The sequence below is a fragment of the Lissotriton vulgaris genome, chromosome 6 (assembly GCF_964263255.1).
Source record: "Lissotriton vulgaris chromosome 6, aLisVul1.2, whole genome shotgun sequence".
NCBI lineage: Eukaryota > Metazoa > Chordata > Amphibia > Caudata > Salamandridae > Lissotriton > Lissotriton vulgaris.
In genome coordinates this window covers 1,783,337,855-1,783,364,738 of record NC_141694.1, presented here as the reverse complement: position 1 = coordinate 1,783,364,738, position 26,884 = coordinate 1,783,337,855, and the positions used below count along the sequence as shown (strand labels likewise).

Here is a 26,884-nt window from a genome sequence, read left to right as displayed (position 1 = left end):
ACAGGCTGTTTTTCCCTGTGTTTCCCTGTCTCCCAATTGCAGAGACTCTTTACAGAAGAATTATTTTAAAGACTCAGGTACGATCTTGCATGAGTTATTTTGAGTTCTGTTTAAACTAACCACACTAATTATATCGGTTTGTCCACTCAGTTAAAGTGCCAAGCTATTTTGACATGTTGTGTTTACTCTAAAGGTGTCGAGATTTAGAACCTGAGTTAAAACTTCAGTAAAGTGCGAACAAGGGTCAGACGGATTTATGGTCAGTAAGCACTATGTTTAATAAATAGTTAAGGTTAGTTAAGAAGTTGGCAGCAAGGTAATTGTTGTTCATATTGTTCATATTGCATCGCAGTATTGCTTGAAGACAGCGCAGAATTTACCTAACAGAAGGTCCTCGGCCCGGAGCACTTCCAAAGAGAGACACAACCGAAGATTTAATCTTGTATAATTTGTTGTGCGTCTCTCTGTCACTTCCCCTTTCCCTGGGGGAGAAGTCAATTCAGTCAGTGTCCAAGTCCTGATTGTGTTGGTTGATCCTTGAGGGAGTTGGGAGTTTGCAGCTCGAGAGGAAACGTCAGAAGAGTCTCGCAGGACTCCTCAACAAGGCCCCCCCATTCTAGATGACATGATCAGGCCATACAAACCTACTAGGAACCTTCGATCGAACCAACAAAACCTGTTGATAACTCCCAGGATTAGCAGGGCCCGTACAGGGGGCCGTTCATTTTTGCATAACGCGGCTGGGTTATGGAATGCTCTTCCTCCACCTTTGCGTCAAGAGCCTAACCTACTCGCCTTCCGGAAAAAGTTAAAAACCTTTCTGTTCCCAAAAAGCTAGATAAGACAGACTTGCTTCTTTAATCCATCTCCTTCTGGCTAGTAGTAAGTGCTGGGATGCTTTTGAGTGGCCATGCGCTATAAAACAGCCTTTTAATAATTTTAATAATATGTACCTTTTCTGTTGGTGGCAGGCAATTTTCTTTTTTTCGCCTCCACATAAGCAAGAGAATGTTTGATCTTTTTTGCAATTAGTAACACTTGGTCCAACATTCGGGCCTACTTTTGCCATAATTCATCTATGATCTTTTCAGTGTTGCAGCCCAACATAATATGGTCTTTTATTAATTCCTCAAAAGTACCTTCGAACTACATGCAGCACCCAATTTGCACAGGTCAGTGATATAATTCTCAACTGATTATTGCGGTTTCTGGATTATTCTCCCACAGTTGTACCACTCTTATATTGTACTCACTTTTGGAAGATAGTGTCTGTCCAGTTTATTTATGCATAGTTTGGACACATGCTGTCCTGTTGGGCATATGCAGTGAAGGGGCAGAGAGGCTTCCCACTCAGAGATGTTGTGCAGAGACAGGCATAGTGCAAGAACACTTCCTTCCTCTTGAACTGCTTGATGTTAGTTTTTCCCAAGGAGGGCAAGCAAAACTGTGGTGGGGTGATATTTTGCATCCTAACGGTAAATCTACACAGTGTCTATTACTCAATCCATGGTAAGACAGAACTAAGATTCACTGTATGATAAAATTATAAAATAAACGAAAAAATTTAACAAGAGTGCGTTAAATATATCATGGATAATATAAAGTTAGTATGGCCGAAATTTGCGAATTCGTGTTCTGCTGTCTGCAAAATCCGCGAATTAGTGCGAACTTGCGAATTTTTTTATTTTAGCGTGTTCGCTGTTTTATTTTTCAGCGCGGCTACCGCAAACTTACCCATGAGGCCGTTTTCTTGGCGTGACCATCTTGTTTGCGGGAGGAAAACAACTAGGCAAACTCAGAATCAAGGTAAGTCAACGCAGCACGCGCAAGATTGTATTTTGAAGCGCGAACAAGCAACAAAAATTTGCGAACTTGCGATTTGCGGATTGTTTGGCAATGTCGCGTGATTCGCGGAACGCAAAATTGCCAAAAATCTGCAAATTTCGCAAGCTGAACAAATTTTCAACCCATGCTTAATATAAAGTCCACCATTCGATAATAGGTTTCGTGGGGGCTGCAAGAGTTCCTGTTTTAAGCTTATCTTATTCTGTGCCACTGTTTTCTGTATAATGCGATCAAGATTGAAAATGTTTGCCTAATATTTCCCTCTCAGTTTAAGTTTAGCAAAGTATTCCTATGCACAATGGCACATGTATGCAACATTGGTTTCTCCCAGGTCATATCAGTTGTTTAAATTTTTTTAATTTCCAGTCAATCATGGGGAAACCACAAAAACAGTGTAACTTCATGAATGTCAAAGATTTTGTTAGAGCGTGCAAGAAACATACTCTGATTCTGCAGAGACTGCTTGTTTATTGGTCATGGTTTCAGAGTTGGCCTATCATAAAGGAGTATAATCAATAAGCTATATGATACAGGGTGGATCTCTGTTTTCCGCCTGTGTTTTCCTTAGCGTTCTTGTCTTGCTGAGAGCACCAGTTTTCTCACACTTACTTTTTCATGTCACTGCACTCTGTAGAGCAGTTTTAAACTGCCATTTTAACCAGGGAAAATAAATCTTTCGCCAAGCCTAAACCTTCCATTTTAATACTTATAAGTCACCTATAATGTATGCCCTAAAAGCTCATAGGAGATAGTGCATGGTATTTGAAAAGTAGGACTTGTGGCTTTATGTTTTGCCTGTCCTGGCAGTGAAAATCTACTAAAGTTATTTTTCACTGTTGTACCCTCTATTCCTCCCAAGGACTAACATTGGGTTGCTTTGTTACATTTAGTAAGTACTAACTTTATATTGGGAGCAGGTAGAGATTTATTTCTGGATCTCTTCTTAACTGTAGTTTAAAATTCTTGTTAATGATTAAGTTGGATTTTAAGTTATAGCGATAAAAATGCCACTTTTAGAAAATGTGCATTGTCCAAATCTACTATGCCTTTCTGCCAGTAGCCTTGGTCACATGACCCTGCTGTTGTGGATTGGTGTATTGCTCTCAGACAGTGAGACAAAAGAAACATAGGTGTAGGAAGGATGGGCCATCCTGACAGGATGGCTGGAGCAAAGCTGTACCCAGCCCCACTTAACATTAACGAGATTTGCCTACAGCAGAACCTGATGCCGGAACTGCCCTGCCTTTCGTCAACACACACTTTGTAGCCTGGATAAACCAGAGAAGGTAATAAACTGACCAGAACCAGCTTTGAGGGTAGGTTAGAGATTTCTCCAAACAAAGGCTGAAACTGGGCATCAAAGGTGGCCCTCTTAGACCCCAGAAGGACTAACATGCTGCTTACAGGACAGCCTCACTTTCTAAAGAAGTTAGATTGGCCCATATTTGCCTTTACCCTGCCAACCCACAGTGACTGCAATGGTCAGCTGGCTGACCAACTGTGAGAGCTACAGGGACACAGCAAGCTTCCAGAGATCTCTTTGTAACTGCACAGCTGACCAGCTGCAACTGGACACGCCTGAGCCCAGATGCTGGCCTCTGCTGTAGTGAGTACTGTTACCCAAAATGTGCCCCACCCAAGTCCTACACCATTGGCTGGCATCAGTGGGAGCTCCTCCTGAAAGAAAAAGTTGAAAACCTGGAGTTCGGGCTCTTCGTGACTGCAAACAGGATTGTTTGTGCCAAGGCTCAACCACCCGCGATAACGGCCAACACAAAATTACTGCTTTTTGCGTTGAAGAGGGACAAACAGCAATGAGGGACTTGAACTTCGCACTAACAGAGACCGTCTGTGACGAGCCATTAATGCGAAGATCCAACGATGATCAGATATTCATGCTAAAGCTATGACCGTCTGCTCTTATTGCCAAAAGCCTCCTTCCAGTGCCCTCCTCTAATGCAATTGGAACTCTTTGCACCAGACCTTAGAAGTTAATTCAGGGGAACTAACTTGGGCTCTGTACCTGACCCAGGAGCCCACTTCTGCTGGCCTTAACTTGTGACTTACCTGGGTCTTTTGCGACCAGATAAGCCCGAGTGGCATTTTCTGCTTCTGGGTGCTATTTTCACAAACAATTTTAAAATTCAATATTATGGTTCTACTGATGGGATTTGTGCCTGCCTGGTATAATTATATTCATGAAAATGTACTCTATTTTTTATTGGTTTGGGTTTTTTCTTGTGTTTTAAATGTATTACTGTTAGTGTGCTTCATAAATACTTTACACATTGCAAAATGACAAAGGCCAAATGATTACAGGCATTGGGCTTATCCCCACAGGGGCAATTATACTGTGACTCATCTACCAAAATTAGTGAAATCTGGGGAAATCACTTTAGTTAGATAAGAAAGTCCTGAGTTGTAAGGTTGTCATGTGGTCGAGAATAAGGGAGAAGAAAGGTGTTGTGTATGCCTTTAAGGCTTGAGCTGTGGGGTGAGAATGCTATGATGCCAGGTAGAATGTATGGTGGCATCTTCAGAATGAGCGGACGGTTGTAGAGCTGTGGTGTTGGATAGTGGCTGCTCCCTGGCGCTCACCTGTATTTATTGTGCTTCTGGAATAAAGCTGGAATCCAACTTATGGCGTAAGTGCATCATTACAATTGGCGACGATGGAACGTGGAGAAGAATCCAATGCGGTGGTAAAGAATTTATTTGAGTGAATTTTTGGGTTATTAACCATTGAAGAATCGCTGTGTAGAACTTCGTTATTCAAAGTGATCAAGGGGTTAAATTTAATATCGAAATTCACCAGATGATCGGCGGTAAGCAAGAATGATTAAAAACTTCATACCTCTTGTACGGAGCGCTTTGGAGAGGTAAGCACAGTGTCCGTTGAGTCTCTGCTCACTTGCGTTTTACAAACGAGTGGTGAGGTTCGGTACGGGCTGTGCGCGAGACTGCTGATCGGAATAAAGACGAAGTTCTGGTGCGTAGGAAATAATGCAATTGCGCAAGGTCACGCAACGTGACCTTACGCGGTGGCCATTTTAGAAAAGTGGAAGAGGTTATCTCGTAAAGTGTCGGAAGTTGAAGGAAACACATTACGAGAAGCGCCATCGAAGGAAATTATTGGAATTCAAGTAATAAGATATATTTTAATAAGAATACAGGTGAGATTGTCGGGGGTAGTATTTGAAAAACACAGTAAAGAGACTTTAAGTAGGACATTTAAAAAAAAATAGAAAGGGGAGAAGTTGATGGAGAGAGGAGACTCTGGTGAAGATATAGTCAGCAATACAGATGTAGATGGGGACACGTATGGTGCTGTAAGTGACTTACTTTCGGTAGATCTACCCTCTTGTGAAGGGGGGGGAAGGGTTGCTAGTGATTGTAACAATGGTGTTTCTGACAATGACAAAGATGAATCTTATAGTGAATCTATTTGTGTTGAGAAGGGTTATGGTAAAAGAACAAGTGCCTTACCCTCTTGGTTCAAAGACTATGTTATGAAATAATTTATCGTTGATATTTAGTTAGACAGTACTTATTGTTATGGTTCTGTTTTTATTTTGTTGTTTTTTTATTGATTTTTTGTTGTGTATATTTCTTCTTTCTTTTATTGAAGGAAGGGGGATGTGTTGTGTATGCCTTTAAGGCTCGAGCTGTGGGGTGAGAATGCTATGATGCCAGGTAGAATGTATGGTGGCATCTTTAGAATGAGTGGACAGTTGTAGAGCTGTGATGTTGGATAGCGGCTGCTCCCTGGTGCTCACCTGTATTTATTGTGCTGCTGGAATCTAACTTATGGCGTAAGTGCATCATTACAAAAGCTTTAGCTTATTCAATTTATTGTGGTGGATTTTCAATAGAGGAGAATCTTCAGAGAGAGAATTTGGCACTTCTGCCAATTTAAACGATTTGCCATTACTCACCCCATATACCTAAGAACAGGTTTTGTATACTTTGAACAAAAGAAGAATAAGTATTCATGTAAATGTTTACCACACACACTATAGATATAACTGACTCCTAGAGAGATGTGCATTGTAGATAATTTGAATTCTCTTTGATATAAGGTTAACAATACTAAAGGCAAATATGTTTTCCTTTACATCCATGAAATTAACATTTCATCCCTAATTTTTTTATTTAAATATCAATGTAAAATGTGTCTCACGATTTTTTGCATGTCGCTGGCGGGTGGGACGACGCTTCGCCTCACTGCATTGTGGTTGAAGCAAATCAAATCTTGAATGTCGATATTATCAGTGTCCAGTATAGGATCTTGGCTCTGAAAAATATAATCAATTTAAATAGTTAACCTAATGCAGTCAGAACAGTATGGATAGGGAGCCCAATTTGCAAAGGTAAACTTACACTTTTGTGTAAGTTTACTACTTTTCGGTAATTCACAAAGGTAAATTTAAACAAAAAGTCTAACTTTACTATTTTTCAATATTCACAAAGGTAAACTTAGACCAAAACTCTAACTTTACTACTGTTCAGTATTCACAAAGGTAAATTTAGACCAAATGTCAAACTTTACTAGTACTAACTTACCTTTGTGAATACAAAATAAAAAGAAGTAAAGTTAAACTTTTGGTCTCAGTTATTCATTTGGTCTAAGTTTATCTTTGTGAGTCGGGCCCATACTGTAGTGTGCTACGGTGAGGTTACAACAACCATATAAAGGGTACAGACACAATGCAGTTCTCTTTACCCAGTCTTGCATCTCTGACAACCACCACCAATAGGCATTCCAGAGCATTCCTTTGATTTATGACGCCGGCTTTTGCTTTGAGACTAATTGTGACATCCCCCACTGGTTGGGCCCTTGGCAGCGACGGCTCGTGGAGGGAGTTACGGTGGGGCAGGAGGGTGGGGAGGGGGAGGGGCAGGGTGGAGGTTGCTAAAAACCGGCATATGGATAATTGCAGGTAAGTAAACAATTTAATTAATAAAACGAATTTCGTAGTGCGCCTTGCATCGCAAAATGCAAAGCAGTGCGAGCTGCGAAATTCGTTTTATTAATTAAATTGTTTACTTACCTGCAATTATCCATATGCCGGTTTTTAGCAACCTCCGCCCTGCCCCTCCCCCTCCCCGCCCTCCTGCCCCACCGTAACTCCCTCCACGAGCCGTCGCTGGCCCTTGGACATATGTTCTAAGCTAGTTAAAGACATCGGGTTCAAAATCTGATCCAATCAAAACAAGACAATGGTGGATTTGGGGGCATCCACTCTGTCAGTGCAATCCCTTATAATATTCAGTGTTTTTTGCAAGACACAAGGTTTTACAAAGCATAATTGTGGTGTGCACGCTAGTTTATAATGTGACATACTCCCTCATATGAAAGATGTCTAATAATTAATTGTTGGGAGTATTTGTACATTTATTTCTGTATCTGGCAATGATTTGTAGGCCCATATTGATTGTGAAGTCACTAGTAACAGGAGGGTTGTAAGGCAGTCTTACAGCTAGATTCATCATAGTGCCGTTTTGCGAGTCCTTAATAGCGATTATTAAGGAATCGCTATTAAGGACTTGCAAAACGGGATTCATGTAGGAATCGCTAAATAAATTGCCATTCCTACACATTCCTTATTTGCGATTAGCAAATTGCTAATCGCAAATAAGGAATAACTCTCCATTCATTCTTGTGGCTAAAGGCCCATAGGAATAAATGGGGAGTTATTCCTTATTTGCGATTAGCAATTTGCTAATCGCAAATAAGGAAGCGATTTCAAGGGTGCCAGGGGTGTCCAAAGGACACCCTGTAGCACCCTTGAAATGTAATCTACATTGGTGTTTGCGCACACACATGTCCAAAGGACATGTTTGTGTGTAACATGCAACTTAGAAAAATGCATTTAAATGCATTTTTCTAAGTTTTCGCTATTTACCACGCGGTTTGACCTCGCGGTAAATAGCGGCCCAAAATTGCGATTTCGCAATTTTAAAATGGTTCATGAATTGCATTTAAGGAATCTCAAATAGAGATTCCTTAAATGCAATTCCTCGCAAATGTGCGAATTCTTTCTTAGCGAATTTTGCATTTGGGATGATGAATCCCAAATGCAAAAATTGCACTCGCAAAGGGCCAGATTCTCAGATTCTGGCCCTTTGCGAGCGCAATTAAGCTTGATGAATCTGGCTGCAAGTGTTATCACTATAGTGTATGAATGCTGTAAAAAGATGCCAGTGGTTTTGTTGGGTTAGATCGCTAAGCACAGAGAGTATTAAATTGTTTGCCGAAATCTACCAATTGTCTTCACAGCACGGGTTTCTTTCCCATCTATTTATTTTGGTGTCATTTATCCCGTCTGCCTATTGATCTGCCTTTAGAATACGATGTTTCTGATGATTTAGTTACGTTTTAGTTTTTTTAAATGGACACACGTTGCTGTGTGTGTCTATGAAGAAGAGTTCTCTGGTTTGCCTATAATCAATTGCTGTGCCAGAAATGTCAGACACCACATCAATGCTGAGAAATGAAATTACAAAATGGCAGAGGTAAGATGACTGTGTGCCTCCCAGGCGAGGTAGCCTAACAAATGAGATGGCTGCACATTATAAGAGACAGGTTATATGGAACCTGTTTCAGATATAGCTTATATTGGAAACAAGTTCCATATAGCGATGGACAGGAGATTAAAGCTGCAGAAATGAAGATAAGCACTGCTTGCAGGATACTCCAGGATATGTCTTCGGGATGCTACCGAGGACTGCCCATGGTTAGTGGTTAGGGTTCAAGGAATTAAAGAGTTGATACCTCGAGTCAACAAACTCTAATGGCCTGGACTCTTAAAAAGAAGCCTAGTTATAGTAATAAAACATAAAAAACTCTAGGAAATCCATTAGGGCCAGGGTGTAATGCTGTTTGTTGTAAGTTTCCAGGATCAGTTAGAATACACTTTATATGGGAAACATCCTTACCCAGGAGTCACAACAACGACCAGCCTTTACAGTGCTGTTACTACCCGACTGCGACGTTACCACACATTACTTTTACCAGTAATTTGTTACAACAACTTGCTGAAGGGGGCGCATTGTTGGGAGGATGTTGGATTTTTAAGTCCAACACCTTCCCTACTGATCTGTAGACTGGAGTTAGAATAGTAATGTTGACTATTCCAAAGTCTATGGCCCCCCAAAGCAAGTCATTGTAATGACATGCATGGTAAAGTAACACATGGTAACAGTGCAGTCGGGGTAGTGACTGCGTTGTAAAGTTATGCAGGTTAAATGCATGCAGGGTTCTGTCACACAACCTCTTTATATATAAGTTCACTGTGTCCAGTCGTTGATGTCTAAATGTGCAGAACACAGGTAGGCACTGACACAAGCATGCCGCAGTATCTGTGTACTCGACTCCCAGGTAGAGCACATTTTAAAGGAGTTCTGAAGAAGGCCAAGGAAAATAGAAACAAAAAGGCAGAATCAAAGAGGCCAAAAACATCATTGCATTCAAAAATTATTCAGTGGGTGCACACAGAGTCCACTTACAGGTACAATGAAACTCTGCATTTTTGAGGCAAGATGAGACTCACAACCACTCACCCTTTGGAAAGTGACCACATAAACATGAGAAAAGCTCATCTAACTTCGCAGCACAAAATGGTCACAAGAAAATCTTCAGGGCCATCTAAACGCAATATACCAAGTGCCACACTTAAGCCTAATCTAAGTATCTGATGCCAAATGATTTTCATTTAGTCATGGTATTTGAGGTTGTATGTGGCATGGAGAAAATGTGCTATGATCCTGCACTCAATGATTATTGTGTCGCCTGGGTAGACCTTTACTATGTCCTGCAGCTGAACCACACACACACATCCTGTTTGGATTTACTGCATAATGGGAGATAATGGCACCTAGGCCAGGATGAAGAAGCGAATTTATGATAGTTGTAATGTTTTGACAGAGTGTCTGCAGATGATCCTTAAGTAAGAATTTAAAACATGATTCAGATGTAAGATACAGAGCTTTTCGTTTTTCAACTAAGGGGAATTAATTGATGGCTGGTGGAATTACTGATCCATTGAGATGGCTCTGATTTTTTTGAAGATATTACTCTGATGTTTGTAGATCTTGTCTTCTAAGACCGTGTGTATGATACTGCTGAATAGACCAGTGAAGTCTGTGGTGCTTTTGTGGACGTGTTGAATATCTAAAGAATTTAAAGATCGCTGTTGATTGGCTAGGAACATTTTTCATTTCCACTTCTCCCTAAAGTTTCAAAAATTAATGATCACAGCCAAGAAGTCCACAGGAGAATTTACCTTGTACAGTCCTTTTGGAATTATCCTACCCCTGTGACATCAAGGAAATCCACCTCATCGAAATAAAGGGTTGAGTACATGATGAAAGTGGCTAAACATTCTCCTCTGAGAAAGGAAGACACTGATTTATTGTTTAACAAGGTCATTTATTGGATTAGGAACTCCAGTCACTGATATTCGTAGATTTGTTTTGACATTGTAATGGCTAGGTGTTACTTGCCTGTTTCAGATAATTTTGCTAGCATAAAATTGCACTTCTGGCCTTAGATCTCCACAAGTTGCCCAAACTTAGTGCTTCCATATAATTTATGTACAACTCTTCGTTTCTAATAACACAAAAACCTGACAAGACTAACAGTGGTTCTCCTAAGGAAAATTCCGTCAGTGACTCTGATTGGGGTACAAATCAAATTTATTGACAAGAGGTTCCCAAACCCACACAGATTCAGGATGATAAATTGGCGTTCCTTGCATAATGTCTAACCCTGGGCGTAGTTTGCGTAGTAGCGATACGCGAAGGGCAGTTCGCACTACGCATAGTGCACTGTGCAAAATGCTGTTCGTAATGATTGCAGAGTGCCGGATGCTTGTCTGCACTGTGCAATCAGTGCAAACTGCATCTTGCAAAGTGCAAGCAGTTGTTTTCTGCCGCTCAAGTAGATTTGTAATTGAGGGGCAGCTTTCTCAACGCGGATTGGTAGTTTCTCTCGCGAGCATACGCGACCACTCGCAATGAGAAACCTGACCTCCCCGTGTTGGGAATCTCGCTGGGAGGTTTAGTTTCCAAGCTTGAGACCGGCAACTTGAAGTTGCTGATCGCGAACGCGGAAAAAGTCTCGCCGGGATGTCATTTTGCTCGCTCGCAGTCACTAACTTGACGTTGAGGACTGCGAACAAAAACAAAAAATGCCCACCGCGCTATGCGTTTTTGCACTGAGCTATGTGCAATTCGCGTAGTGCGTAGTTGCGCAAACTACGCGAGCGTAGCGTAGTCCTACACCCAGGGTTAATAATTGCAAATTCTTTTTGTAACAGTATACCTGTCATTAGTAATAGAGAAGGTAACTTGACACTATTGTCTGGTAGTATTTTGGGGAGAATGCTATGATACTGTTCAATGAAGGCTCCACTCACTCCTAACGTAGAGTTTGATGTTTGGCCCAGTGTGAACATCCTGTCTTGGAATGTCACTGGTATGAACACCAAACTTCCTGATCCAGACTGGGATATCTTTGTGGATCAATTTGACGTCTGTTTTAAGAGACGTGATTGACCTTACTGGCTCATAGATCAGGTACTGTGGGTAGGCCCTCTTGCTTTTTGAAGATTTGGGTCAGTATTGCATTGGACTACAAAATGAGGCAGCTGCCAACCAACTAAATAGATTTTCTAGGCCTGACACTTATTGCCCCTTGTTGGACCTTTCCATTTGTGCAGGGTCATCCCCAAAACTTTTACTTTCCTCCTGTATTTTTCGCCCTCCTTTTTGTTGGCTTTAGAAACCTTTCCACTGCTAACCAGTGCAAAAGTGCATATGCTCTGTCCCTAAAATGTAATGGTAATTGCGATACAAACACTTTCAGTTGAAGTTTGCCATGGGAATCCGCTGAAAATAAATATGTGAGTTTAGGCCCCATAGATTGCAAAGGTGCTTACTGACTCTGGATGAATTAAATATAGAAACTGTTTTGCACTTTGAGTATCTGGAGCTGTCTAGTAACATATCATGGGCTGCATAAATTATCATGAGCCAGCCTTTTATCTGGCATAATGCATCAGCAGTGTTAACAATTTATAAATCTCGGAAGTTCTAGATCAGTTTCACCAGCTTTAGAGGTGTATCAAGCAAAAGCCATGGGTGCAGCTCAATATGGTTCTGAATTATGGGGTTGTAACAATTTGTCAGTCCTGTCTAGTGCAGAAAATAAATTCCTAAGACTCTGGACCCATATTACCACTACACCTAGGTATGAAAGGTATAGCTGATGTAACTAAATTCAGACTCCTGTTATATTGGTACGGAATTTGGTGCACTGAGGAATTGGAACCTTATATAATATGCTCACTAGATTTATTAATTGTGGATCGTGCATGTGTTAACCAGAAATCCATGACAATAGATGTAGGGAAATATCTCAAAGAAACATATTGGTCTTAAATTAAGATGTCCTGGTGCCGCTCATCCAAGTCAGGAGGTTCTGTTGACCACTTCCTTGATTTTAAAAACAAACCAAAGCCTTTTTACACACGCTATCACTTTTGATGCCAAAAACTGTACACAAAATGCAGCAATGGAAACCTGCTGTTAAAGGGTTTTACTACTAAATGAGCAACTTCCAGCTGTCCATCTTCTACTGACCTATTCCCACAGTGGCGTAGCATTAGGCAGCTGAAGAGGTGGCTCTGTATTTGAATATCTAGGGCCTGATTAGGATGGCGGTTGGACGAAAGTCTGCCCGCCATCCTAGCAGTGCTGGGAACGGCCGCCAGTGGGGCGGCGGACCCGCACCTGCAATTAGGATACCACCGCCATCATGGCAGTGGCATCCTCTATTCCCGCACCCATGCTAATATGGATGGTGGTGTCTAGCAGACACCTCCACCATATCACACTCTTTTTCTGCCGGTCAACTGGTCGACCGGCGGAAAAACAGCGGACGATCTTTCCATCTGCCGGGGTCCCCCGCCATACTATTATGGCGGGGGGGAAATGAGTTGCCGGTGGAAGCGAATGTAGGGTGGATCGCCACTGCCATGTGGCGGTGGCGATCCACCCTACATTCAAATCGACCCCCTAGTATTTATTTTTGTGATCTGTTTTTATCGCAAACTGTTATTTACTATTGTGTATATTTTTTATTGTTTTATGGGTTTATCTCCGAAATTAACAGTATTTACATATTCTTAAATACCACATGAATCTGCATGGTTGTATCTTTGTGATTTGATCAATGAAAGCTGTGTTACGGAGTGCTTCCTTTTCTTAGATTTACCTTAAAAATTATTTAATTTTCTTACCCGCACAGGAGAATAATGCAATCCCAAGGCCATAAACATGGCTAGCAGCAGCGTATCCATTCCTGAAAGGGAAAGTGACAGTTTCTTTATTATTTGAACATCATCAAGTTGAATTTGTTAATGTTTTTTCTGGTGGGTTATTAATATGCATGGTTCCACCATAATTGGAAATGGAGTAACTAACAATGCCAAAGATCTGCACCAGTCGCAATGCCCTGACCATACAGCTTATGACATAGGGCCTATTTCATGTTTGGCGGATAGGGTTACTCCAGTCTATAGAAATTGTAATTTGGCGTACGTTTGTAGTGTAGTATCACATCCGCCAAACTCGTAATTAGGCCCATAGAGTCATCCTAGTTGTTGAACACAAATACCCACTGTTGAAGTGTGCAGGTGTGCTCCTGAGAATGCCAGCAGGGAACAGGGGCCTCCCATGACACACTCTGACATTAGGATAGAGAGTTTCCAGTGCATTCTGGCTACAGAGCCATGGAAGACTGGGTTTAGTCCTTGACGTCACAGAAGCCAGTCAGGACATGTTTGCCCCTTGAAGGACTGGAATGGTGCCAGTGAAGATCAAGGCACCATATCTACAGGTACAACAATCAGTATCCGTGATGGAGGCATTCAGCCTGACTTATTCAAGGGCAAGGTGCAAAAAAGTTATGTTGTGGTTTCAAAACCTCTGATATATAATGCCACAGGACTTGAAACTGCAAAATACCTTTTTGCAACTTATATTGCAAATCAGAGCTGACAGCAAAGAGGCATTTCCCTCTCATTTATGAGTAGCAACAATACAAGATTACAACCATTGCAAACACAAGGAGATGACAGAATTTTCAGGCACTCACCCCCAGTCATTGATCTGTGTTGAATCCATCATCGTTATTTAGCTCACTTCGCCACCCAAGTCCAGACCCAGCCATATGCAAGTCAGTGTTGACCCTGTTCCTCTTGGGAACAATCCAGCCTGAACTGCCAAGCCGGGTCCTCACTGGACCAGAAACAAGCATGCTGGGACCCGTTTCGGGGTAACACCCCTCATCAGCCAGGCTAGCTTGAATCCAGTGGCAAAGTGAGCAAGGGACCCAGATCGGCCATACCCTGCCAATGTAGGGGGAACAATGCAAACACAATAGGATGATGGAGAGAGCGCTAACACTTTTTAGACACTCACCCCAGTGACTATTAGATATGGGTTACATCTATCCTCATAATTTTGCTTACTTCCCCACCTAGTTAAGACCCAGCCACATGCAAATCAATCTTGACCCACTTCCTCATGGGAACTGTCCAGACCAAACTGCCAAGCCAGGTCTTCCCTGCCCTGAAACAAGCATCCAGTTGAACAAACCAGTCGCCAGTTGCCAGTTCCTAAGTTAGGGTGGTAACTTATTTACAATGTAAAGTGTTCCTACAGTGAGAGCTGGCCCTGTGGGCCAACTTACTATTTAGAAATTGTGTTTGGACTCAAGTGGCTGGAACTTTTGTGGCTCCTGTCAGTATAGCCTTTTCAGTGATACTGATTACTACCCTAGTAGAACCCCCAAACAAAGTCTTGTTTGCAAACAACTTGGTCAGCAATTTCTACCTTCTGGTTTGTGAACAGAGCTTCAAGCATCTGAGCCACTGTATCCTTGGGGCACAGCGTGGGGAGGATCAGTCCTTAATTTCACCCCAAAGTCAGCAGTAGGCAGACAAAATCTACACAATCCAAACTATTTTCTCTTTATTTGACAAATGGTGTGGTTTTGGCCTGAAGAAGTGCACGTCTTTTCATTAGCATGAGGATTGCCATCATATAAAGGAGGAAATTGCCTTCAGTGAGTGATTCAGCACAGGATCTCCGCTGGCGTTCAGGGGTACGGGAACCTCAAAGCTGCTTCTGTAACACCAAAGTGTGAAGTAGCCATAACAGTACTGCACTATATTCATTTTGATTCCACATTCTGGGCTTTGCAGTTTAATCAGTAGTGGTTTTTAAACATAGAGGAACTGCTCCTTCTTCCGACCCTATTAAGAAACCAACCACTGCAGATATTCCACCAGAGGAGAGGCAGAATTTATCCGTAATTCCGCATTACAATCATTGGGGCATATTATCAAGGGATTTATCTCTGCTTTTTTGGCTTTAAAAGCCAAGTTAGCGGAGATAAAATTATCTCCCTATCAGCAACAGGGTGCTAACACGCAAATTTGCATGTTAGCACCCTTTTTCTCAACGCTGCCCCTTGCATCTCTAATGAGATGCAAAGGGATGCAAAGTTCCAGCGAAAAATAATAGGAGAAATGTTGTTAAGCGACATTTCTCCTATTATCAAGGATATCGCTGACCGCGGTTAGTGCTGCTTTTTTTACACCTGGTATTTTCCTGACTTAGCCATGTTATCCTATGGAAGGTGGATATCATGGCTAAGTTTGTGAGCCCCTATCATCAAGCTAACGCCAAACTTCGAGAGATTATCGTTGGTTTTTAAGCGATAATCTCTCATTTGGCAGTTATCCAAGGATTTTTATCACTTCTGAGATAAGCCTTGCTGATAGCACGCTATCTCAGTGATAAAAATCCACGCTACCCGCCGATAATGATCCTAGCGCTAAGTGCGCTTAGCGATAATTATCGCTGGGGATTGATAATATGGCCCATTGTTCTCTGTAAAGTGCACACACGCGTGAGCACCCATGCTGCTCGAAGCACGCAGTCTCTTCTTTGAAGCGCTCACACACGATACAGCATGGAGAGACCATCAAAAAGCAAATTATAATTTTGTCACATCGCTCATATTTTAAAAGCAGGAGGGCAAAAAAAGAGTCATTTGCTTGTTGTCAGAAGGTCACAAGTTGTGATGCCATTTGCTGCTTGCGTTTCAGGAATAAGAGTGCGGCTGCAAGGCAGCATAGGTAGCAGCTCCGGAGCATTTTTAAAGGCCATAAAATAATCTGCATTGTTTGGCATTCAAGAAAATAATGCACATCTTGCAGAAAATTACTTTTTATTTAATCTGTAAAGGGGCGTGTTATTTATGAGCAGATACCCGCTGCTCCTGCAGCGAGGGCTTCTGATGTTCCACTCAGCCGCGGCCCATGCAGGTAAGAGCGGTGGGGCCGGATGTGGGGGGATTGCGTTGAACAATGATGAAGGAATAAATAATAAATGTTCCCTCTGTGTCGTATGTCGAAATCCAACACCCCACCTCCCACCCGGCCTCAACGTTCTTACCTGCATGGGCCGCGACTGGTTCCACCTCTGGCGGTGATGTCAAGAGATAAAGATCTGCCTGCTCCCTCTTCCTTCTTCAGTGCACAGGCCCCACATGATGAGGCTGGCTCGCAATTTCTGTATAGATCATGATTGCGTTTTCAAAGGAAATATATCCGGCATTTGTTCATGTTTAAGACACTTCAAAGGCCACTATAGTTTCTTGAATGAAACTTAATTTAAAATCACTGGTGTTCCATTGTAACATGACTTTTGTACTTTTTTTAAACGTATTAGTCTGAGATCATTACAGAAGCACTAGTACACGTTTTTAAGTGTTTTCAGCATTTATTTACTGTCTGAAGTGTGTACTGATAAGGGATAAAATGCCAGCCTTCTGTGATTTTGTCTATTTAGGTCGAGCACTCGAGCCCTCTTGTATATACTTTAGTATATACTTATATAATTTAGTATATACTTATATGTGTATGTACTTTGTGGGCTCTGGAGATCACCCCTAGGCCTTGACTGCTTCCGCTTAGAGACTTTTTTTTTCTGTTCAACTGCCTCTATTTAACTGTTTTGATAGAAAGCGACCAGCAGAGGTCAGTAAACTACCAGAAATGCTTTCTGCTGAGGGACTTTCTTTTTTTTAATTTTTATGGCAACTGCCTCTTTTTCATGTTCTTGATAGAAAACGACCAGCAGAGGTCAGTAAAATTCCAGAATCACTCCAGCTTTCTCTAGATTCCAGTCCATATAAATTGTCTTCCATGAGCACCTGTAGACAATAATATTTTTTTCAATTTTATTATTTTAGGTGATATGAGCACCGAAGGCCCTACTTTTATATTAAAAACAGAGCTTTGGCTATACCATTTCCTGCTGAAAGGCAATATTTCTCTCCATGTGTTCCCATACCTGGCGTGTCACGCAGGTTGGTGCTTACTTTCCCTCCATGTTAAAGAACAGTGGGGCAGATTTATGATGCCCTTGCGCCGCAATTGCGTCACTTTATTTGACGCAACTGCGGCGCAAACAATGCGCCCTATTTACAACGTGACGCATCTAAGAGATGTGTCACGTTGTAAAGCCCTGCGCCATAAGGAAGTGTTCCTGCGACGCAACTCCAGCAATGCGCCACATTTCCGGCACAGATGCGTCACTCATCTGTGCCGTATTTGCACCATGGTGCGCCGCATTATAAATGCGGCGCACCATGGGTGGCGTAGCTTTGGTGCACTGTGGTGCACGTTAACTGGCGCATCCCTCGGGATGCGCCAGTTAACATAAATCTGCCCCAATATATTTTTCAGCACCCATGCTAATGTGCTGCATAGCTAAATACATATAAGGTGACAAAGGCGAAACGGTTTGCATTGCAAATGCTTGTTGTTTTGTAGCAGACAGGACATTGTAATACTCTCATGCCAACTTACAAAACTGGCCAGGTGGCAACAGGCCTGGTTCTAGAGGGAGGGCCAGGGGGGCCATACCCTCCTGAGGTTGCCCTGTGACCCTCCCAAGGCAGATGTGCAAGTAAAAAAACATTGCATGTTCTTTTTCTAAATGATTTATTTGGGCCAACAGCCTTGCTTTCCAAGTTTACTTTCTTTATTATTCATGAAAAACACCATGCCTTGGGCTAACTGTAGGGCCTGGGGACAGGTGTGGTCAGTGGGGATAGCTGTTACCATGCAAATGTGAAAAGGAGGGAAACCTGTGAATCTCCTACCATGTCAAAGAGACACGACAGCTCTCAACATACAATACTTACTAGATGACATAGAGCCAAAATATTCTGATAGTATTTTGCCATCCCTTGGTAAATAATTGAAAATGTACAATTAGTATTTATGTCTTAGTATTTTTTAAACGTTTTTCTTGCTTTATTCTTAACTTGCAGCACTATAAAGCACCAGTGCCACATATTTCGACTTTTCTGAAGTGAAGACGTTTGACAAGTTTCACTAACACAACACAACACAACACATACACAGCATCAGCAGGGGCAGTAAAGTTCCCATTTAAAGAAAAACAGCACTGGCGGCTCTCCTGTGGCAGCACTGCCTACTCTTAATTTCCAGAGGCACTCGGTGAGTCTAACATAATTAGAAGGAACATAAGGCGCAAACACAGCACTTTTTGGCCGACGGTGACTGTGCATTAACTTTGTCCCAACACATTCTCTTGTTTGCCATATGCTTAGATAGAAATGGAACATAGATAGAGCTGACGGATTCTAAATAGATAAGATCACCCAGTGGGTTAATGCACTTGCTGCCAATATGTTCCTATAATCTGTGACTTGGTATATTCAAATCTTGTCAGCTTTTCATTTCTGACAACTTGTATCTTCTGCCATCAATATAAAAATTCTGAACTGCTCATAGTCTCAGATCTGGATAACAAGACAGTGCTTTGAACTTGAAATAATTGTATTATTTCTTGGGCATTTTGAAAGGTAGAACACATACCTCACGAATGTTATTAGCTACCGATTAACTAGTAGCTGGGGTGGCAGCCTTTCATGAGTAGTCCAGAAAACCCAGGGGCCATTTTACAAAATGTGCCCCGGGGGCGCAATCGGCATTTGTGTCTGCTGTGCGTGTCCCTTGTGCTCTTTGGTGTTATAGAAGGGGAGCAGACGCGTGTGTGTCCCCTCTATAATGCTGCTAGCGCTGGCCTACTGAATGCGGCAGCATTACCTTCAGAGAGTATGCCCTCATTTGCATAGGGGCGTACCCTATGCAAATGAGGAAATTCCTTTGACTCTGCACCCCAGCCATATTGCAGACATGGGTGCAAAATCAAAGAAGACCGCAGCAGGCGCACTGACAGTACGCCATTTAAGAGGTGGTGCACTATCAGTGCGCCCCCCGAGAGCAGCCCTCTGCGGAGGGAAAAGGGGGTTCTGTGGACCCCCCAGACATCCCCTTGCAGGCGGGTGCACTCAGCGACTGCACCCGCCTGCAAAGTGATCCCTAATCCCCTTGGAAAGTGCAGGCGGGTGCCGCCTGCACAGTGAATACACAGAGCAGCTGCTCTGTGTTTTCACATGAATGTGCTGCCCCCAGGGCATTGTGAGTTCACCATAATAGGGGGCATTATCATTGTTTGCGCCCAGCGCACCCTTTGCAAGGTGTGGCGGGCGCAAACAATGATAATGTGTAATACGGCCCCGGGTGAACAGCTTCCATACCTGTGGCTCTATAGGTCAGCGAACATGATCAATAATTGTAGAGCCTTGACAAGGAAATGTTGATGAGGTGCAGGGATGAGAAATGGAGGAGGGTGATAATAGTAGAGTGTGAGGATAAAAAAGATGAAGGTGAGAAAAAAGAAAAAGATGGCTAAGTGGTAAAGGAAGAGGTGGGTGAGCAAGAGAGTGAGTAGAAGGCAATGATGGAGCAAGTATTTGCATGTGACGCGACTTGCTTGTATCAAGAACCTCGAATAACATTAATAAAACGAATTCAATATGTTTTGTCTTTCTAATATTGCCTTTTTACACTACACGGGGGTGTCCCAGTGACGCTTGCCTATGTGTTTACTCATAATAATGAAGCTTGCTAATAATATGGTTGCTGCTTTGCGGGAATCTAGTCTGCGCATGCGTCGGTCATACCCACGTGATGTGACGCACTCGCAGTTCTGGAGGGAACTTGTCGCTCATGCGCAGTATTGCTAAATATGGCCGCTTTGTTTTTTACATGCTCCGTGCTTGCACTGCTGCTTTAGCAAAGCTATTTATTCTGCTTAACTCCTAACGCTATAGTTAATATAAAGTAAGGGATGTAGTATAGCCATTCACAGTATACAGTGTATTCATTTTTTCCTGTATTTCTAAATTGTTTTCGCTTACTTTTCATGTACCATCCTCGGGAGGGGGGGCCTGGGAAGCACCGCTACTCCATCTTGAAGCCCGAATGGGGCCAGTCATGTGACGGGGGGAAAGAAAGTCATGCAACAGTGGAACCCAGCCAGCTGGCAGCAGAAGCCAAGATGCTCCTGGGAACCTGCTCTCTAACCCAGCTAAAGAAGCCGATTTGTACCTGCAGTGGCAACAAGTGTATTAGATTTTGTGTACCCCATTGTCTGCTAAAACCTCTCTTGCCATGGGAACTGTAATGAAAGGGGTGGGTTCGAAAATGAATATTAAGTCTGAGAAAGTCAAAATTTTAGGAGGTACCATGACCTAACCTCCTCTCTTGCCCAATCAGAAATTAGGGAACCTTTCACTTGCAACATTTGTGGGTGGTACATTGTCCCGAAAACAGTATCATTTGCCTAGGTTTAGCTAGAGAAATTGTCCGACTTGTCCGAATAACTGACCTGTCACTGACTCAACAAACTCTATAGGTGACTGATACAGAGAGCTGCGGAGCACTCTGTCCGTAATTTCCCCAGACTCAGTCGGAGTTTGGGAAACCTTAAGTGCTGGCGAAGCACTTTGCTAGGAGATTCGAGAACCCAATCAGGGTTATTGGCAGATTCCCTGCAGAGAGGGGGTAGCGCAGGCGTTGCATCCGAAGCTGCAGGTGTTGGTCATACCCTTTGGTGAGCCCAGTCCTGATCCAAATCCTGAGGTTATCCTGTCCTGACTGTCCATGAGCTGTTACTGCTCGCCTACTGGCAGCCTAAGTCCTTGAGGGTCCTTTCCTTACTTTTCCAACCGACCCGTGGCCAGGGTTGGTCTTCATTCTGTCCTAGGTAAATATAAAGTTGCGTGGGTGTTTGTCTGTCTAAGCTTCTCTTCCCTTTCCCGAATAAAGCAAATTACTTATTTGTCCTTTACCCTGTTTTTCTCTACATATAAGTTTCTCGTATAAACTGATGTATTAGCATGTTCCATTCTCTCCCTACCCTTAGCCGAATTCAGAATCATATGCATATATAGTTTGTCCCATTCTTACCCTCCTTTTAGAGAATAAGCACATCTGTATAAGTCAAATTGCATAAGTTTCGTTTCTCATAGACTGTTAGTAATAACTGAAAGTTGGCTCTGACTAGTATGTTCCCTTTTTCCTACCCGCCTTTAGTAAAGTTATAAAAGTCTGTTGATCTAAATTTAGCGTGTTCCTTATTTTCCCTTCCCTTTATTTTCCGAATTTCTAAATGTTTCTCACTTTGATTCATTGTTATACTGTTTTCTTAATCTTAGTAATAGATAGTTTGATTTGTATTAACCTGTGGCTCACGAAAACTGAAGAAAACGATAACTAGATAAAGGTTTTTGAAACTCCTTGCGTTTGTGGTTATTATAAAGAGTACAAAGAAATTGAAATGGTATATGGTATTTGTGTTGTCTACTTTCCCCACAGCTAGCTCCTAGGTCCATTGTGATCTTAGGTACCTGAGATGAGGATTGGTAAGTCAGGTACATTGAAATAAATAGAAAGGAACCGAACTGCTGATAGTAGAGTGTGCGTTACCTGATTAAAGTATTACGAGAAATATTTTATGGGCCCTAGTGTGCATATTTGGTAACAATGCTGGTCGGGTGACCTGCGCGCTCTATCAGCAAGAGACGAAATATAACATTTGATTAGAGAGGAGCATGAGGGTGAGGAATGTTAGACTAGAGAAGGCGAAGAGGATGGTGTTAGAGGTGACTCTATGATGAAACATTTTGAAGTGGTATTAGCCATTGAATATCACTGATCACATGATCAATTTCCAAGCACAATTATTCTTGGCTGCAGTGCACAGAGACCTTACACTGCAGCACACAGATGAAACAAAAATAGGGGGAACTTTGGTTACAATAGTAACGCCGCGGAATTACCAAATTCCTCCTATTCTGCCCCGGGCGAGTGTTAAATTAGTGCTGGGTTGTGCTCAAGGTATCCCATATGTCCCTGTGGTGTTTACACTGCTTTCTGTAGCTGTGAAAGTGGCTTTCTGACGCTTGCAAATATATTTGCAAACAGATATATTTTAGAACAAATGCTCCTTCCCTTGGCAAATTAGGCATCCGACCTAACGTTGTGTGTGTTGCGAAAAGAAGATAATTCACAGGTAGATCTTGCAGAATATGGAGTGGAGTTTCATTAAAAAAGTATTTCAACTGTAATTTAAGGGACATTTCTAGAAAGAGGTTGGATGATAGCATCAATTAAACATCACATCCACGTATCGAGGCAAACTGAAATGCCTTTATGGTCTTGCATTCATGCTTAAGGGCTGGTTTATGTGTTTGAATCTTAGAGAGTGGGTCTATCTAGATTAATTAATCATGACATTGTTAAGTAAAGATTCACATAAAAAATAAATCAATTCACTGAATATTTTCGGTCACAAAAATGGGGAATGAAGCAAGGAAATGAGTCCCCGGAATCACCTTAATTAAATGTAGTTTTATAAAAAAAACTTAAAGGAACATGATAGTGCCTCATTTTGCATTTGAACGTTATTTGGGCCCATCCATTTTCTCAAATAAATTTAGTGCTGTGAAGCATGAAGCATAAGTTCTGTCACATATTAAATACGTGTAATCCTCAACAACGCACTCATCAGCATTTCCCTCACAACGTTTCAAACAGGTTACTGCTCACCTGTTGATGGGCGGTTCTGTGGAGAGATGCCTTGTACCTGCAGAACGATTCTGTTCTTGTGGCTTGGTGCTCTTTGGTCACTGTGGGTTATATAGCTCACATATTTCCTGTTTGGTGGTTTCCCGATTATGTAAGGGGAACTAAATTGCCCTAGAGATAGAGCACGAAACACAATGGAATGATGTCATCAAATCCAATCCTAAAAAAGCGTGTTGTTTATTGTAATAATTACGGCGACAGACTGGAGGGCTCCCAAAACAATGCTTCGGAACCGGTCTGACAGTGCCTGTCTATCCCGGAAGGGCTTGGCAGCCGAAGCCTTAATTCGGGATTTTCACAATTCCAGTCAAATAGAAAAGCCCCAGCTAAGGCATGCATTCATGTTTAAAAGTTTTTTTCCGTCCAACAGCGAACATTTCCCATATCCACCAAGTGGTGTCGTACGTTTATTTGATGTCTTACCTGTAAAGGTAATGTGGGTTATCAAATATATGTGAGTGCCTGTTTATGTTATTTGTACTTAAGGTTGTGGAGGGCTGGAAAGAGTCAGAGAGCAATTTTAGTGAAGGCTTGAGATCTCTGCATTTTAAACTATAGGGAACATGTAAAAAGCTTACTAATCTCAAAATAGATATTTAACATATTTTTAATTTGAGTAATTAACTACATTAAAAAATGCTAAGGAGCTTTTAAATTAATTTAAATTACATTTGCAATTAATGTAAATATAATTAATCAAATCACAATATTCCAGAAGGTCAAAATAAGAAAAAAAATTGCCACCTAAAATAAATTAGTTTACTTTTGATCATGCATTGATAATTTTGAAAACTAAAGTATAGAATTTGTTAAAAGAACCTTAGCTCACCGTAGAAGAAGTACGGTGAGTACAGCAGGGTTTCGCCAAAGTTCCCTACGCGTTTCAGGCTCATCTCGCCTTTCTTCAAAAGGATGGCAACTCCCTGTACTTCTGGTTGACGCTGCCTTGCCGAAATAAAGAACAATACATCGTGAGAGGCCCTCCAAGTGTCTGGTGTTTTCTCATGGAATATATTGTGGCCTGGCTAGGTCACGGAGAGCCCCTCTCTGTGGGCGAGCAGGTCGAGCCCGTCATGAGTACGTAGTGGCAAGAGAACATCGTGTTTTCCAGTCAGTAGAGAAAACAGCATCACGGCAGCACAGGTGACACTGTAACCCACTGTGGTTGTTTTAAACAATTGTGAGGAGTTTGGTGGCTGGCCCTACTACAGGTTTTAATGCCAAAATACTTCAAGTACCAGAATGCAGCGCAAGCATACGCCCACTGGGCGGAACCAGTCGTGTTAAGCACTACAAGTAACACCTGCAAGCTGCCTCTCCCTGTTGCCAACCCTCTGAAGAAAGGCGAGATGAGCCTGAAACGCGTCAGGAACTTTGGCAAAACCCTGCTGCACTCACCGTACTTCTGGTTGATGCTGCCTTGCTGAAATAAAGAATAACACCTTGTGAGAGGGCCCCCAAGTGTTGGGTGTTTTCTTATGGAATATATACATATATATATACGCGTCTCAGACATCTGGCCGAAATAAACATTTGAGGCACAAAAAGAAATTGGGTCCGTGTCCTGCTTTGAATCCGCGTGGAGTGTACGAGGCGTCATAATACAGGATTTGAGATATATATATATATATATATATATATATATATATATATATATATATATATATATATATATATATATATATATATATATATATATATAATTCACTGAAAAAACCATAGGTTTCAGGCCTTATATAGTTAGCAATTAGCATTTAAAAAATGCAAGGGGAATTAGTTCCCCCTCTTCAAACATTCAAGGGGGCTGTGTTGCAGAGAGGTGTTAAAAGGGGAGTGGCTTCATTACACCCCTCTGCATTGCAGTCCCCTGGCGCATACTGGAGATTCCTGGTGGGCTTTCAGGTGTTATATAGTTAGGAATTAGCATTAAAAAAAACTTTGAAATTCACTGAAAAAACAATAGGTTTCAGGCCTTATATAGTTAGGAATTAGCATTTAAAAAACCTTGCAAATTCACTGAAAAAAACATAGGTTTCAGGCCTTATATATAGTTAGGAATTAGCATTTAAAAACCCTTTGAAATTCACTGAAAAAAACCCTAGGTTTCAGGCCTTATATAGTTAGGAATTAGCATTTAAAAAACCTTTAAAATTCACTCAAAAAACTATAAATTTTAGGTGTGTTACAGTTAGCTGGACATTCACTCATACAAAACCATTGAAATTGCTCCTATATAGTTAGTTGTACTAACTATATTTCACGCACCCGCAATCCACTGCTGATGTTGTCACATATTACATCATTCATGACATGGTCAGTGACATCACTGATGACATCTCAAATGACATCACTGATGAACATCACTGATGACATCATCCAGTGAATGTGGTTTGCTTCGTTATTTAAATATGCATTATATATATATAGCAATTTGTATTGAAGAATGAGTGGATATATAAATATAAATATTTGGATGGAGGATTTAGTAGCAGTGTAATTGACTGTTTACTTGACCAATTTATAGTGTCTCACTAAATATAGTGGATAGTGACTAAACTGTTTGAATATCTGTATCACTTTGTCAGTTGTTGTGTAAACTGGTTCTCCAGTTAGTTACTAGCTATGTGAAAGTCTATATTAGTTATTGATTAGTTAACTGAGTATTTGTATGGGAGAGTGAATGTGTGTGTGGTTCGGTGGGGGGTGTGCGACTGCCCAAAGATGTGTGAATAGTTGATTCACTAGATGTATGAAGTTAAAACTTCATGTTCTAACAGTTGTTTGGGTGAGTGAATATCTTTATGGGTGTGGTGATGAGCAAATATATTTCTCAATGGTACATGTCCAACAAACTAGAAAAATAAAAGGCATTGTATGTGTCAGTTGTTGTATATAAATAAGTACACATAAGACTCAATGATTGTGTGAGTGACTGTATGGATAACGTTATACTTGTAATAATGATTTTATAATTCACTAAGTATGACTTACTATCTAAATGAATAGATGAAGTTGTGTTTGTATAAGTGTGTAGCTAAGTAAATATGTAAGTGTGATCCATTGTTTGCATAAGTGAGTAGGATTACTTCATATATGAATAGGATGTGTGCTGGTGTGTAATGTCGATTTAGGTGTATAAGTATTTTTGATAGTGTTCTATTGTTCATTGACAGCATGTATGAGTGAATCTACAGGTAAGTGATTAGATGTGTGTATACATCTATGAATCACTGAGTGGGTTTTTAGATACTTGTATTGCTGTAACAATGGATTCAAATATGATACTCTGTATTTTACAAAGAGTGATGAAAGATTTTACTAGTGTACGAAAAGGTGTATGTGATTGTCACGTGGATGATGTCATCAGTGATGTCATCAGTGATGTCATTTGAGATGTCATCAGTGATGTCACTGACCATGTCATGAATGATGTAATATGTGACATCATCAGCAGTGGATTGCGGGTGCGCGAAATATAGTTAGTACAACTAACTATATAGGAGCAATTTCAATGGTTTTGTGTGAGTGAAATGTCCAGCTAACTCTAACACCCCTAAAACTTATAGTTTTTTGAGTGAATTTTAAAGGTTTTTTAAATGCTAATTCCTAAGTATATAAGGCCTGAAACCTAGGGTTTTTTCAGTGAATTTCAAAGGGTTTTTAAATGCTAATTCCTAACTATATAAGGCCTGAAACCTATGTTTTTTTCAGTGAATTTCAAAGGTTTTTTAAATGCTAATTCCTAACTATATAAGGCCTGAAACCTATTGTTTTTTCAGTGAATTTCAAAGGTTTTTTTATGCTAATTCCTAACTATATAAGACCTGAAAGCCCACCAGGAATCTCCAGTATGCGCCAGGGGACTGCAATGCAGAGGGGTGTAATGAAGCCACTCCCCTTTTAACACCTCTCTGCAACACAGCCCCCTTGAATGT

At 41.4% G+C, this 26,884-nt stretch overlaps 1 protein-coding gene across 3 annotated transcripts in view; it reads right to left on the bottom strand.

The window, feature by feature from the left end:
- Positions 1-22,969, bottom strand: part of LOC147709479 (cysteine-rich secretory protein 2-like) — a 190,299-nt gene extending 167,330 nt beyond the window's left edge. For all 3 annotated transcript variants that reach the window (XR_015296696.1, XM_086928038.1, XM_086928039.1), the window contains exons 1-3: positions 22,911-22,969; positions 13,149-13,210; positions 6,026-6,139 (exon numbers count right to left, since the gene is read on the bottom strand). Coding sequence is in view for 2 of the 3 variants with exons in the window: in XM_086928038.1 (XP_086784164.1) it covers positions 6,026-6,139; positions 13,149-13,208 (174 nt within the window). In the remaining variant the exon portion in view is untranslated. The remainder of the gene's footprint in view (positions 1-6,025; positions 6,140-13,148; positions 13,211-22,910) is intronic.
- Between the last annotated feature and the right edge of the window lie 3,915 nt (positions 22,970-26,884).